Below are 15,002 nucleotides of genomic sequence, written 5' to 3'. Positions count from 1 at the left end.
TAACTGTTCACTGCTCTATTTTTTTTTTAAGTTACACTTTGTCGTTGTAGGAGCTGAAACAGAAGTTAAGTCAGGAAATAGACGAACATCAGCATGAGCTTTCGGTATTGCAGGATGCACACCGTCAGAAGTTGGCAGAAATCACTCGGCGTCACCGAGAAGAGCTAGGGGAATATGAAGAGAGAATTGAGGAGCTGGAAGAGCAAATCCATCAAGGTTTGTTTCTGTGTTTCAGTTCTAAGGGCTGTTGACCCATCCCTCAGACACTACCTGACTGTTAGCTTGTAATCTAAATTAATGTGATCAGCATTGTTAATCAGAAAAAAAGAACACACATCAAGTTATTTATTGTATTTCTTATTTATTGAAAAATGTTCTGGTATGGTTAGTTTGTGATGCATAAAACATTAAGTGGTTTGCATCTAGAGTAGATTTGGTCTAGAGTGGATTTTCTATTAAAACCAACAGGAAGAACTTTCAAGCTCAGAAAATTTAAAAATATTGGTTTTTTTACATGTCTGCACAATAAAAAAAAAAAAAAAAAAAAATCTTCATGCTGAAGTTCCCCATACAACTATGGCAGTTAGAAAGCTTTTTTTTTTTTTTTTTTTTAAACTAAGCTATTACTATGCCCAGGGAAGCTAGGGTTCAAATCTTGCTGACACTCCTTGCAACTTTGGGCAAGTCACTTCATCTTTTGTTGCCTCAGGTACAACTTTAGGGCTTGATTTTCAAAAGCATTTACATGTTTAAAACTGGGTTTTATGCTTGTAAAATGCACTTTACTCGTAAGTGAGCTTTTGAAAAATTGCTACTATATATGCCATTGAATTGTCAATAGGTTTTACCAGCGTTAAGCACACAACGCAGATAAATGGCTTTTGAAAATTGCTACAGTGGTTACATTTACATGTGTAACTCTTTGAAAATTTATCTGTTCATTTCCTAGATCAGTCCAGACTCCTGGGTTTTGCCTCCCTGCGAGACAGAGAATAAAAGCTTTGACACTGCTGCTTAACCTAGCATATTACCTGCACGCCCTCAGTATTTCTCTGTCTCCAGCAGATGGTAGATGTGTAAAATCATTGCTCCTGGGGGTGTTAGGTTCTGTGAGGGCTGAAAGCAAATCAGAGTAAGTCCACGCTCAAGAAGATATCTATTTATAAACTTGGGAGCATGGAGAGGTTGACTCTCCATGCTCCAGAGAGTGTTCAATGGTAATAACTTTCAGTTTTAGTGAAGACTCCAAACTTCCAAAGCACATCTTAGCAAAGGTCAGTATGTCCCCCAACAAGGACACCGTGTTTCACTAACAAAAGGCTGCGTTGGGAAGGACTATGGAGGCAGTGGCTCAAACACTATAAAGAACAGGTAAACGATAGCCCTAAAATTGTGAGGACAAATGATTTGGAATAAGCAACGGAACAAAGGACCGAAAAGTAAACATATCTTCATTGCTTATACATGGTCATGCCGGGAGTCCTTACAGATAACGATTAAACACAGACATTTAAATAGCTTGGCTTTGGCGCCCAAAAACTGTTTCATTCAATCCGGTAAAGGTCAAATGAGCGAGGAAAGACCAATCAGTGTTTGACCTCTCAGAGACTTATAACCTATAAGAGTTCAGTGAGGGACCATCCCCCAGTTGAGTAGGGCGAGCAAGGGCTCATGACCCTGAACTGTCTCGGCTCAGATTCGGTGGGGTGTTGAAAGTCAGAGGTCTGGCTCCCTCTCTACCCAACGAGGACCTGACTCCCCCTTCTGGAATTGGCACAGCCAGCGGCTTCAGGAAAGTTTTTATTCTCTTGTTACCTCGGGGCTGATTCTTCAGTGGGGCTGTTTCTTTCCTTTAAAAAAAAAAAAAAAGGCAGAAAGTTTCTGCTGGGAAATGCAGCCACTGTTTTGGTTTGGGAAGCCATTGAAGGGAGGAGGGAGCTGAGGAGAGCAACTGCAGGAGGCCAAGGAACGGTCGCAGCAATGTAATGTGGGCAAGGAATTTGTTAGGGAAGCTGCAAGTGATAGGAAGCGAGCAGGTAGGAGGAGCATGCAGCAGGGCCACGTTATATCAGCAGTGGCTGAGTGCGGGAAGCACTGCTGCTACTGCCATAAGCAGTGATTGTGGTTTTTGCTGGCAGTCTTTTGAAGAACGTGTGTCACAGGGAGAGAGCAGCACCACGACAGTTAGCATAGCTGAGCGGGACAAGAGGGTGACCCAGTCAGCTTGGGTAGGCCAAGCTGTTCTCTCTGGCTGCGAGGGAATGGCAGCCATGTTGGAAACAAACGCTGGGAAGCAGGATGGATGGAGCCTTTCCTAGCATGTAGCCAGATGGACCTAGGACCAATGGGTATTGTGCTCTCCTGATAGCAGATGGGAGACTGAGTCAGATTTCAAAGCTGACGTCAGTCTACATATACCCGTGCAGCATGCTTAGCTCTTCAGTATTTCTCAGTCTCCCGTAGCAAATGCGGACACTATCCAAAAGACAATAGTGTAACATTTACAAGAAAGAAGAAAATTTACCTTTAAGAAGAGAGCCCTGCTTCTCCTGCGGTGAAACCTAACGGTCCCTCCCCCAGTCGAGACGTTTGCTAGGTCGATTCGATATCCCTCAGAGGTGAGCCTTAGTCCGCCGGCCGATTCCTGGCGAGGACGTTGCCCCCAGGGTGGCTGAAAGGCAGCGGGTGCAGATTCGAGCGAGACGGTGAAGGTATTTCTCTCTTCCCCCCCGCAGCTGGAGACCACCCGGTAAGCGCCGAGACCAGGTAAGGTAGAAACCTTTTCGTCTGTTTCCGGTCTCCAAGGCTTGAACAGCCGTACCGAACTTCCTCCGAGGTTTAAATCGGGTTGAGCAGCCTCCCTCTGGCTAGGCCCTGATCTGGTCGAGGGTCCACACACGTGGAAACCCTCCAGGGGGGTCGCCATCTTGTTGCCGGGGTCGTTGGCGCCATCTTCCCCCCCCCCCCTCACCGTCGGTACACGCGGAGCAGGCCAGAGGCCCGAGGAGCCTAACTTGAGCGCGTCCGTAGGGATACACGCTTAACTGCGCGCACATCTGGGTTGTGCGCACAGCGGCGCACACAACTAGGCCGCACGCATAACTGTGCCACGCGCACAAAATCCGCTGCCTGCATGCATAACTTGTGCGTATGTACTGCGCATAACTTCTGCACTCCCAACACGCACAACTAAGAGCATCCACACACATAACTCTCGCATGGATGAGTTTTTAAGCCCTGCACACGCACAAACAATGGCACCACCATCCAAGAAGGCCAAGGGGACCCTTCCTTTGCCCAGCCTGCCACTTGAGAGCTGCGCAGCCTGAATTAGAATCTCTTCTGTGCCAGCAGTGCAAACAGAACCAGGGAGAGCCCCAATCAAGACCTCCTACAGCCAGGAGCAGGATCCGGAACCACTGATGATGGCACCCTGGACCTAACCATGTCCAACTCGATGCCCCCACAGGAAAGTTCCTCTGGGGCTACCACCACAATCCCTCCTGGCATCAACATGGACCCAGGAACTTTCTCCTGGGTGGAATATTTCAAAGGGCTGCAAACCTTTGTCCAGGTGCAACCAGCCCCGGCTGTCCATTTGCCTCAAACTCTGCCGGAAGCACAAGTCCTTCCCAGCATCTCCCGAGGCTCTCGAGACATGCCTCTCCTAACCAAAATCATCCCGGCTGGGAATCCAGACACCTCAGAAGAGGAAACAGACTCCCTGGAAGAAGGGGAAATCCCCCCAGGGATGGAACCATACCGGACCATGTTCCGATTCTTCCACAAAGACAAATTACCAGCCCTTGTGTCCCAAACTATGAAGACACTGGGTCGTCCAGGCATGGACCCTACATTGGAACAAAAAAAGAATCCCATGTTGGTATACCTCCATAAAGCCTCATGCTATTTTCCTATGTTAGAGCCCATCAAGGAACTGATTGACCTGGAATGGAATGCTCCAGAGGCCAGTTTTAAAGGGGGACAGGCACTAGAAGCCCTATACCCGTAGGAACCCACGGCCAAGGAACTTCTACGCTTCCCTAAAGTGGACGCTATGATCTGTGGTGTCTCAAAACGCACCACAATCCCTGTGGAGGGAGGAGCGGCACTGAAGGGATGCCCAAGACAGAAGGCTGGAAGCCATCCTTAAGCAGTTCTTCGATGTCTCAGCAATGACGCTACAAATTGCTTCCTGCTGCGCCTTGGTGGCACGTTCCTATTTGATCCTCTCCAGAGACGCTACCACGCCCAGAGAAGCGATGGAACATGCGGTCTCCTTCCTCACCGATGCTACCTCTGACGTCATGCGCATAACATTCAGGGGTGTTGCTGCCGCAGTGGCGGCCAGAAGACAATTATGGCTCTGAAACTGGCCGGCTGACGCGACTTCCAAGGCGAATCTCACAAAAATGCCTTTAAGGATCTCTCCTGTTGGAAGCGAACTGGAGAAGTTAGCCAACAAATGGGGTGAATCCCAAGTACACCGATTACCTGAAGACAGGAACAAAAGAACATAGCGCTCCTCCCCCCTGAAGAACCAAGGGTAGAGGATTGCAGCATTTTAAACCTTATAGGAACACACAGTCCCAAGCACCTCATACTTCAGGAAGGTTTCAGTCCTTTCGGAACAAGCACATTAAGAGAGGAGCAAGTGGAGTGATACAGAGGCTTTATGACATCCATCATTTTATTCGCATTCCCTTCCTAATAATTCCTAACATTTTGTTTGCTTTTTTGACCATCGCAGCACACTGAGACAATTTCAATGTATTATCCACTGTGACATCTAGATCTCGTTCCTGGGTGGTAACTCATAATGTGGAACCTAACATCATGTAACCACATCAAGGGTTATTTTTCCCTATATGCATCACCTTGCACTTGTCTACATTAAATTTCATCTGCCATTTGGATGTCCAGTCTTCCAGTCTCACAAGGTCCTCCTGCAATTTATCACAATCCACTTGAGATTTAACTATTCGGCATAATTTTGTGTCATCTGCAAATTTAAGCACCTCACTCCTTATGCCCCTTTCCAGATCATTTATAAATATATTAAAAAGCACCGGTCCAAGTACAGATCCCTGAGGCACTCCACTGTTTACTTTTTTCCACTGTGAAAACAATCCATTTAATCCTACTCTGTTTCCTGTCTTTTAACCAGTTTGCAATCCACAAAAGGACATTGCCTCCTATCCCATGACTTCTCAGCTTTCCCAGAAGCCTCTCATGAGGGACTCCGTCAAATGTCCCCTGAAAATCCAAGCACACCACATCCATCGGCTAATCTCCATCCACATGTTCATCCAACCTTCATAAAAATGTAGAAGATTTGTGAGGCAAGTTTTCCCCTGGCAAATCCATGCTGGCTGAGCCCCACCAAACCATGTCCATCTAAATGTTCTGCGATTTTTATTCTCCATAACAGCAGCTTAGGATGATCCAGAGGATGGTGATAGTATGTATCTGTTGGAGGAGGGAGAGCTCATGCCCATCCCAAAAGCTGATTCCATTATCTGTCTTTTTCATTGAGATGAGATAAGTGCCGTGATTGCTTGGCTTTGCCTAGAAGAATCGCAACCACAGGAGACCTCGAAGTGGGATTCTATCATTAAGGGCAAATGAAAGACCACTGCAGCTTTCTCCCTCCACCCGGAGGTGGAGGAAATGATGCTGGCTGAGTGAAAATCCCCAGAATAGAGTATTCGGAGCGTTGGCCTCCTGCAGAGGTTGTATCTGCTCCTTCCAGTGATGTCAGGTAGACTTTCTCATCCAGAACTGGTTGGATTCTGGAGAATGAGAGTTGAGTCAGGATGTGTTTCACTGAATTTGTTGTGGGTGGAGTTGGCCGCAGGTGGATATCATGTCAACCGAAGGGAATTCAAAAGTAGATTGTGTTTTCAGTCGGCGCCAAGACCAGGAGTCAATGGGCATATACACCCTAGTTCAGGCCTAGTTGGAGGGTGTCCTTCTGTGTGCCTTTCCTCCATGGGTGCTCATAGGTAGGCTGCTCCAAAAATAAAATTGGATAGCAGCTGGGTCATTCTCATGACAGTGGATTGGCCATGCAGACCGTGACTGGTTGCAAGTGGACCTTTTGGTGGGACCTTTTGGTTCAAGGGCTTGTGGTCATGGAGGATCCAGCTCCGTTTTGTCTTATGGCCTTTCTTTTGAGCAAAAGTGGCTCCGCAGGAAAGGGTATTCCCCAGCAGTGATTTCCACGCTTTTGAAGATGCAGAAATAGTTCACATCCTTGGTGTATATACGTGTCTGGAAACTGTTTTGAGCAGTTTTATGGTTCCAGGTTGGATTCTCCTTGGTGTGTGGATAGTTCTGCACTACTTAGTCACATCTGCAGGTCAGACAAGTGTTGTTCTATTTGCAGGACCCTTAAAGGGGCGGCAGCCTCTAAGGCTTCCTTGGTCTGCTGGATAAAAGACACTATTGAGTTGGCTTATGTGCTGAAGCAAAAAAGCCTTGTGAATTGGTGTGTGCGTACTCCACCAGGGTGCAGTCAGCATCTTGGGTGGAGGTGCACGCCCTAGCTCCCGCTAACGTTTGCAGGGCAGCTGCTTGGCCTTCCCTGAATGCTTTTATCAGCATTATCATCTAGATGTGCTTGTGTGGGAGGAGTCTGCTTACAGGGTGGGCTGCAGCCCTTTCTTCCTCCCACCCTGGAAATTGAAACTCTGATACTCTCTGCTTGTAATGGCTGGACTGGTGTAGCAGGATGAGATGGAAGGAGAAACTTCCTTACCTACTGATTTCCTTTCCATTAGTCCTGCCTCACCAGTCCAGGATCCACCTGGAAAGCATGGCTGCATAACCGTCTGATTGTTTTGGTTGTGTTGAGACTGAAGGTCAAAATGGGCCTTTTGTGTTTCCTTGGTGGTATTCCTTTCTTTCTCCTTCCAGGAGCTGGGAATTTTCATTCATGGTTGAATCTGTTATCAGTGGTTAGTGTGTTCTGTAGGAGGTGGGTCTGATCTGAAGCTTTGTCAAAATGATACTACATTCCTCCTGCTGGCACTACCTGTGTAGTGACTGTGATGTCGCACAGGAAAACAGTGTTGTCTGTCTCCATCTTCTGGTAGGGGGAAGTAACCCACTTGTAATGGCTAGAATGGGGTAGCAGGACTAATGGAAAGGAAAATAGCAGGTAAGGAAATGTCTCCTTCTCCCAAATGTTCTTTAGTTTTTTCCTTGTGTCGTGGAATATATTGAGGTTGATATTCAAAGGGGCATGTCTGATTGATTTATCTGCACAAACCTCGAGATTGAAATTCCTTCCCTGCTGACTGGCTAAATTTTGCTCAGGTAAAATGTAGCTGATTAAAAAGAGGGAGGGTGGGGAGGTTTCCATGGGCATGCCCTACATTTAGCAGGGAAGTGCCAATATTGAGCATTACCTGGCTATGTTTTCATGGCTGCAGCAGATGCTGTCCTAAAATTACCTGGGTATATCCAGTGGGAGACTTGCGTGGGCAAGTCCCACTGAGTATTCTGGCTAAAGTTGCCCCATTAACTTCCCACTTGCCACACCTCTGAAAAATAACCTCAATGTCACTGACTGGATTCACTCTTAACTCCTCACTTTTCTGTTTTTAGGTAGCTCAGATGGTGGTGTCACTGATCAATCAGTCTTTGAGCTGCAAAAAAAGCTGCGGTCCCTGGAAAGTGAAAAGGCCGCGTGCGCACAGGACATCGAGGAGCTGGAAGTGAAAGTGAGAGACATGAGCAAGAGGTTGTCTGCTTCAGAAAGAGAGAAGAAGAGCCTTCTGCAAGAGAAGGAATTAATAACCCTGGAAAAAAGTCAGATGGTGCAGGAAAATGAGAGACTGAAATCTGTATCCACTCAGGTACAAAATCTGGAAAGTTCTGTAAGAATGGAAGAAGAAAATCTGCGGACAGTATCGTTGGAGGCAGAGGTGCTGAAGCTAGAAGAAGCACTGGCTGGTATGAACATACCCAGATTTGTGTGTGTGTACAACTATCATTTAGAGCAGTGAAAGGAAGCAATTAATTTCTCAATTGGCAGCTCAGCATTCCGGAGCCTTCTGTTAAAGGGCGAGGATGCCATTGGAAGGTGGTGGGGACGTGCAGAAAGTGTAAGCTTCTAGAAAGGGAGGTCATAGTACACCTGGGAGTGTCGTGTGAACCATGTGCATAATCTTAGGGTTAAATTGTGATTCTGACTGTTCATCCCTGGATACATAAGTAGATAGGCAGGTTTCACCCACATGAAGATGTTAAACCTGTATATGTAGGTAGACGTGTAACAGATCAGGACCAATTGGCTCATCCCATGAAATGAAAATCAGCAGGACACCACTTTTCCTTTTCCCTACTCAAGGGAAGATGGACATGTTTAGGAGTCTGTTGTATATTTTGTGAGTTCCTAGATATCTCCTGCCCCTTCAGTGGTATATATAAATGTCTGCAACTCACACAAGTCCGGTGTATAGTATGTATTCATTATTAAAGTATTGGACTGATGCCTGAGGTTGTAGATGGTTTTCTTGTCATCTTTGGAAGGGGGAGATGAATTTCTTTTTTGTTATAGAGGCATATTTGCATAAAGAGTAACTTGTCTTAATAGTTTTTTTCAACCAGGGCTAAAAGACTGAATTTCTGCAAGCAATCTGTCTGAAGGCATGATTAGTTCTGTAAAATTTTACCAGTCAGGTCCAAACTTGGGGTTGGAGGGAATGTGTAGCATGGGCTTGGCACCTACCCTAATTAATTACATTGATATGATAAGGATGAGGTAAATTTTAATAGGGTCAAAACTGAAAATTGCAAGAAAATCCATATATAAGCTTGGTTTTAAGTCCTCTCTTGTTTTTATGTTTTTAGTTAGAAGGTATATACAGATATGCCAACGAGGATTGCTATTGCATATTTATTGTATGGTAATAGAAAACTATTAACCATGTAATTTACTCATTTTCTTAATTTCTTTCCTTTTTTTTTTACCTTCTGAGAGGTGATAGCTGGTACAGCTCTGTATTTGAATGTACCGTAATCTTTCTGCAACTAAAAAGGAGCTATAGAGTGGTATTTTAAACTTGACCATGGGAGAAAGCCAAAAGTTACTCAGAAGCACGTGTTCAGAGGGAGGTATCTTCTAAGGATATTTGCACAACAGGGAAGTTAAAAACAGTTCCCCTATGAGGAAAGACTAAAGAGGTTAGGACTTTTCAGCTTGGAGAAGAGAGGGCTGAGGGGGCATATGATAGAGGTGTTTAAGATCACGAGAGGTCTTGAATGAGTAGATGTGAATCGGTTATTTACTCTTTCAGATAATAGACTAGGGGGCACTCCATGAAGTTAGCATGGGGCACATTTAAAACTAATCGGAGAAAGTTCTTTTTTACTCAACACACAAACTCTGAAATTTGTTGCCAGGGGATGTGGTTAGAGCAGTTAGTATAGCTGTGTTTAAAAAAGGTTTGGATATGTTCTTGGAGGAGAAGTCCATTACTTGCTATTAATTAAGTTGACTTAGAAAATAGCCACTGCTATTATTAGCATCAATAGCATGGGATAGACTTAGTTTTTGGGTACTTGCCAGGTTCTTATGGCCTGGTTTGGCCTCTGTTGGAAACAGGATTCTGGGCTTGATGGCCCCTTGGTCTGACCCAGTATGGCATGTTCTTATCCCATTAGAAGAGTTGTGGTTAAGGTTTAAATAGCCCAGATGGATGTAAATAAAGAGCACACAGACATGAATGAGACTAAACTGCCTGTATTGTTTGCTAATAAGCAAATTGTGAATACAAATAGGAATATAAATTTAAAACCTGCTTTATAATGTCTGTATGCTAATACCAAAAGTCTGAATAGTAAAATTAAAGAAGTAGAATGTATGGCATTGTATGACGATACAGACATAATAGGCATCTCAAAAGTATGGTGGAAGGAGAATAACCAGTAGAGCACTATGATACTAGGATACAAATTATATCAACATGACAAGGCAGATCAAATTGGTGGAAGTGTGGCACTGTATATTAAGGATGAGAGAGAGTCAAGCAGGATAAAAGTTCTGCAGGAAACAAGCTATACTCTGGAATTCTTATGAATAGAAATTCTAAGTGTGATGGGGAAGAGTATAGCAATGGGTGTATATTACCATCCACCTGGCCAAGGTCATGAAATAGAATGTGGAATGCCAGCTGAAATTAGCAAATTGGCAACACAATAATACAAGATTTCATTTACCGCAGTATTGATTGGGTCAGTGCCTCATTGGGACATGCTAGAAAGGTTAAGTTTCTGGATGCCATAGATGACTTTCATAGAGCGACTGAATCTAGAACTGACAAGTGAGGGAGCTATTTAAAATCTAGGTCTTCAATACCCACTGTGGTGGGCCCGGTTAGCAATAGCAATCATAATGCAATCAAATTTGACATAAATGTCAAACTACTGCGGTAGCATATAATGTTAAGAAGGAGACTATGATAGAATGAGGAAATTAGATTCAAAAAGACTAAAAGGAACATTTGCAAAAATTAAGTTTGTATGAGGTGTGAATGTTTAAAATACCAGCTTGCAGACCTAAATACATTTTTTCGAATGACTGCCAACATGGTTTAATAGTGAGTTGAAAGAGGCAGTTAAAGCCAAAAGGGCATCTTTTTAAAAAAAAAAAAAAAAAAAAAAAAAAAAAAAAATAGCAAACCCAATTGAAGAAAAGAATCTTGAGCATAAGTACTAGCAAGTGAATTGTTGAGAAGAAGCTTGCCATGAAGTCAAAAGGTAAAATAAAAATATCAGGTATATTTGAAGTAAAAAGCCTGTGATGGAGTCGCTTAGGCCACTAGATGACTGAGAGGTAAAAGGGATGTTCCGGGAGGCCAAGGAAGTAACAGTAAAACTGGATTAATTCTTTGCTTTGGTCTTTACTGAAAAGGATGTTTGGAACATACCCTCACCGGAAATATTCTTTGATGTTCAATCTGAGAAACTAAAGCAAATTTCTGTGTAATAGATCAGACTGATAAACTGAAGAGTAACAAATCACTAGGCATGAACAGTATCCCCCCCAGTGAACAGAAACAACTTTAACATGAAATTGCAAATCTGTTATTAGAAATCCGTAACCTATCGTTTAAACAGCAACAGTAGCTGAAGTTTGGAGAGTGGGCAGCGTAATGCCAATTTTTAAAAACCCTGGCTGATCAAGGACGCTATAGATCAGCGAGCCTGATACCTATGCTGGACGAAATGCTAGAAACTATTCTTAAAAACAAAATTGCTGGCCATTTAGATAAACCTGGCTTAATAGGGAAGGGTCAACATGGCTTTACAAATCTTTGATTTTTTTTTTTTGAAGGTGTAAATAAACGTGTAGATAAAGATGAGCCAGTTGATATAGTGTATTTGATTTTCAGAAGGCATTTGACAAAGTCCCCCCTGAGAGAGTCCTCGGGGGAATTACAAAGTCATGAGAGAGGAGGCAGAGTATTATTGTGGATTATTGACTTGTTAAAAGGAATGGAATGTAGGACAAAATAGTAAGGCCACCACAAGGATCTGTACTGGGACCTGTGTTGTTCTTTAACATATTCATAAATGATCTGAAAATGGGGCAACAAGGCGATCACATTTGCAGAAGACATGAGATTATTCAAAGTTGTCAAAACAGCAGCTGAGTGTGAGGTACTGCAGAAGGACTTTGCAAATCTAGGAGACTGGGCATCTAAATGGCAAATTAAATTTAATGTGGAAAAGTTCAAAGTGATATAGATAAGGAAAAATAATCCCAACTACAAGTACTCGAGGCTGGGTTCTATATTTGGAGTCGCCTCCCAGGAAGCTCTTGTAATAAAACAAAAAATATATTGCCTCTATCAAGCCATGGTGAAGCCACACTTTGAGTATTGTGTGCATCTCAGGAAAGACTTAGCGGACATAGAAAAGGTGCAGAGAAGGGTGACAAATGATAAAGGGAATGGAACAGCTCCCCTATGATGAGTAGCTTCACAGGTTAGGGCTCTTCAGCATGGAGAAATAGACGGCTGAAAGGGGCACGACAGAAATGTATAACATCATGTGTGGATTGGAACAGATAAATAAGGCTGCTGTTTACCCTTTCATTTCATATAAAACAAGGGGTATGCCATGAAACTAACCACTAGCAGATTTAATACAAGTTGTAGCAAGCATTGTTTCATTTAATGCATAATCAAACTCTGGACTCTGTTGCCTAGAGTATGTTGCCAAAGGTGACTAACAGTGGGATTTGAGAGGTTTGGATAAATTCCTGAAGTTAAAGTTCATAAAACATTATTAGCCAGAAAGACTAGGTAAAGCCATTGCTATCCTTGGGAGAGAGGAATAAGAAAGATCTGTGTTTTTGGTATTTTTGCAGGGTTACTTGCGCTACAGTTTTTTGAGGCATGAGGCTGGGCTTGATGGACCTTGCTCTGACCAAGCATGGCACTTCTTATTTTCTTATACATGTAAATTGTTGAATTTCCAAAAGTACTCCGTTGGCCCAGCTCTAATTTGGATTATTCTTAAACTTTGCTGTGTGTCTTTAATGGAAGTTGACTTTGATTTAGTTGCAGTTTTGTGTAGCCTTTAGGAGACATCTCTTGAGTATCGAAATACTGCCTCCTAGTGTCTAAGACAGGGCATGCTGCACTTTCACTTCCTTGTCGCAGCTTGGACTGCAAGAGAGACTTTGTGCCCTTTGTGATCCCTTAAACTCTTGAATGCTGTCAATGTTTTTCAGAAAAATTCTGCAAGGAGTCAGTGTCTGGGAGAAGATACTGTCAGCTGTTTCTGGGTAGCATTACTGATGAGTAGTTAAATGTTTGGAAGGAAAAAGGCAATACAATACATCAGATTTAGTAAAGTGATAAGATATGCAGAACTTGAACTGTGTAACTTGTAGCTTGGGTGAGTTTGATGGACTTTTCAATTTTTCTTAAGCTCCAGTGAGGAAAGTTTTGAAATCCCACCCCCACCTCCAGTGAATCTGTGGAAGATTCCAACAGATCTGCTTATTGGGTGAACCTGCTGGGAACAGCAGTGCAGATTCGCTGATTCAAAGAATCTGCATTGGGATTTATAATAAGGTTCCAACCTGCAGACTTCTTGTGAGTGCCACAAAGTAGTTCACAGTTGTTTTATTTAATATTTTTACACAGTGATTAAGTAAAACAATTTCTCAATTCTAATAGCCAACCATTCGTGTAGGTGCTTTCTTTCTTAATAATCAGTATTCTTTTTTTTTTTTCCCAGGAGCCAAAAATGAGATAATGAGACTTAACTTGAATCAGGTAAACCTTTTTTTCTGGGGGGGGCAGGACTCTATCTCCTCCTCATTTGCGATTTTCCACTGCTTTTTATATATCTCCCCACTACTTACTTAGCCATCGCTGTGACCATCCTCGGCCAAGGCTGATGAGAGTAGGGACTCCGTCCATAATGAGCTGTGTAAACATGCACCATGAGTCTTGGCCATTAGATGTGGCTGAGACCCTCTGCTCAGTGCCTCAGCAGTAACCCCAGGCCCTGACCCAGGAATGGGATCCGTGTCTTCTGCATGGCAATGCAAGCATTTGACAGTGAGCCATCGTGCTGACCTAGAATGAATTGTTAAAATCCTTATTATGGAGGACTGATTATAAGCGAAGAAGGTATTTTAATTTTTATGCCAATTATAAATGCTTCTCTGCAGGCAGATGAGAATCTCCAAGCTTTAAGGGAAGAGACTGTGGGGTTGAAAATGTGCATGCAGACTCTAACGGAAGAAAAATGCAAACTAGAAAAAGAAAAGGTGAGTGATAGGTATCGTTTGAAGAAACAGTGTTTAGGCTTAGTTACCTTGTGAAATGGTATTAGTCTTAAAGTAGGTAACTATAAATATTGTATGGTAATGTAATATACCAAATAGCAACAGGGAACTTTGTTTTCAGTTTATATTTCATTTTTAATGGGAATTTCAGTATTATAACAGTGGAAAAATGACTTTGACATAGAGGAGAAAAATTGGTGGAAAAGTCATTTTCCCTCTGAATTATTTTTGGTTATAACATTGACATTCCCAGCCAGAATAAACTAAAAACTGAAATTAAAGGCTCCTAAGCACAAGACACACAAGTTAATGTTAATATTGGTATAGCTTTGAAGCATGGTTACTCTGGCCACATCCAAGGAACAATTTTCAAACAGCTTACCCTAATCTTCTTTTCCATTTATAAAATGTATAGAATGTGTATGGTTCCTTGACAGCAGGTTTATTTACAACCTACTACCATAAGGATGCCCTGGTACAGCAGGGGCCTGTACTGCACAATGTCCTTTCGTTTTTTTCCCATAGTGTAGTGTGGATGCATTTTCAACTTTAACAGCAACAGTATCATTGTTTGGCTTCATTCATCTGTTTCTATGTTGAATCATTGTGTTTTCCTGTGATAGGCGTAGCTTCTGTCTAGAGAATGAGATGCACATCTGGGAGTCCAGATTTGTTTTTTGTTTTTTACATTTAAATGTTACAAATGACTTCATGAAAAAGGTAAGTTATTCAGCTGTGCGATCCATGTTTTCATTTTCTTTTCACCTTCTTTATGGTTTCAAGGAAGAACTGCAGAAGGACTTGGCAAATCTGAATTCTCAGCATGAGAGTGATCATGTTCAAACTGTATCCGCTGAAGAGAGGAACCTAGAATTAGACCAGCTAAATAAAGAGCTTAGAAAGATGGAACAAACACTGCATGAAAGCATGCTTGAGAGAGACACCCTCACAGCAGAACTGGAGGAACTGGATAAGCAGAATCAAGAAGCCACTGAGGTAATAGATTGGGGGCAATGCAATAGTAGCATTTTTTTTTTTGTAATTTTCTCATTTGTCTAGGGCAGCAGTTGCCAATATTATTCTACTTGAGACCTTATTACACTCTGTAACAAACTTTGTGGACCCACTCTAAGGAAGAGTTTGCACCTGGAAAGCCTCTTGGGTTACCTTTTCTGATCTCTTTAAT

The 15,002-nt window shown here is 42.9% G+C and overlaps 1 protein-coding gene across 1 annotated transcript in view; it reads left to right on the top strand.

Annotated features, from left to right (window-relative positions):
- The window catches only part of TRIP11 (thyroid hormone receptor interactor 11), a 146,689-nt gene that overhangs the window by 60,480 nt on the left and 71,207 nt on the right, over window positions 1-15,002 (top strand). Inside the window, exons 6-10 of the mRNA XM_029597808.1 lie at window positions 51-216; window positions 7,612-7,959; window positions 13,261-13,298; window positions 13,700-13,798; window positions 14,600-14,812. Of these exons, the coding sequence (XP_029453668.1) occupies window positions 51-216; window positions 7,612-7,959; window positions 13,261-13,298; window positions 13,700-13,798; window positions 14,600-14,812 (864 nt within the window). The remainder of the gene's footprint in view (window positions 1-50; window positions 217-7,611; window positions 7,960-13,260; window positions 13,299-13,699; window positions 13,799-14,599; window positions 14,813-15,002) is intronic.

The sequence above is a fragment of the Rhinatrema bivittatum genome, chromosome 4 (genome assembly GCF_901001135.1).
Source record: "Rhinatrema bivittatum chromosome 4, aRhiBiv1.1, whole genome shotgun sequence".
In the NCBI taxonomy this organism is placed as follows: domain Eukaryota; kingdom Metazoa; phylum Chordata; class Amphibia; order Gymnophiona; family Rhinatrematidae; genus Rhinatrema; species Rhinatrema bivittatum.
This window is presented reverse-complemented; position numbering and strand designations above follow the sequence as displayed.